The 790-nt window shown below is 40.3% G+C and overlaps 1 protein-coding gene across 1 annotated transcript; it reads left to right on the forward strand.

The window, feature by feature from the left end:
- The first annotated feature begins 40 nt into the window (after window positions 1–40).
- Window positions 41–649, forward strand: LOC110038998. The gene has a single exon (XM_020743929.1). The coding sequence runs from the start codon at window positions 41–43 to the stop codon at window positions 647–649; it is 609 nt and encodes a 202-aa protein (XP_020599588.1).
- The last annotated feature ends 141 nt before the right edge of the window (window positions 650–790 follow it).

The raw sequence follows: 790 nt of genomic DNA on the forward strand, positions 1-790 counted from the left end.
GGCCAAACATGAGGATAGGGAGGCCAGTGCTACTTGGGTGATGACTAACTGCTGGGCTTACCTAAACAAACTAATACACTGGAGGAAGTTCCCCAGGATTCTGCAGACCACAACTTACATGGGTGCCAACCAATTCAAAATCATCAAGGTGAGATGGGAGAGACCTCCTTATCCTTTCATTAAAATAAACACTGATGGAAGCTACACAAACAAGAGAGCAGGCATTGGGGGAATTTTCAGAGATCATAAAGGGAAAACTTTGCTGTTTCACAAGGCCCCTTATATTGCTGATGATGCTCTGGAAACTGAAGCTACTGCACTTTTCTGGGCTTTAAATTTTGCCAAAAAGAACAATTGGCAGTGGATTCTTGCTGAAGTGGACTGCTCCCTGCTGGTGGAGTTACTAAATTCTAAGATGTCCTCCTCTTGGAATATTAACCAATGGATTCATAGAATCAACAAGCTTAGTACTGAAAGTAAAATTCATTTCTCTTTTGTGTTTAGGGAAGCTAATAGACCTGCTATTTATCTAGCTATAGAAGGAGCTCATGCTGATCATCCTGAAGTGTCCACAACTCTCTCCCCCTCCCTACAGCTACTAACTCAAGGGGACAAGCTTCAAATCCCTTATCTTAGAGTGCAAAGATGATTGATGGACATGTGAGTGTGGACATGAATTGTTATGCCTTGTTGTTGAGATTGTGTATTTTCTTGACAATGAGAATTCAGTTGTTTAGCTTGATAGGGAGTTAGCTTGTAAATATATATATATATATATATATATATCTCC

The sequence above is a fragment of the Phalaenopsis equestris genome, unplaced genomic scaffold (genome assembly GCF_001263595.1).
Source record: "Phalaenopsis equestris unplaced genomic scaffold, ASM126359v1 Scaffold234719, whole genome shotgun sequence".
NCBI lineage: Eukaryota > Viridiplantae > Streptophyta > Magnoliopsida > Asparagales > Orchidaceae > Phalaenopsis > Phalaenopsis equestris.

What these genes read in the sequence shown, in the direction of transcription:
- LOC110038998 (XM_020743929.1), top strand. Translation starts at nt 41, where the DNA reads ATGACTAACTGCTGGGCTTACCTAAACAAACTAATACACTGGAGGAAG.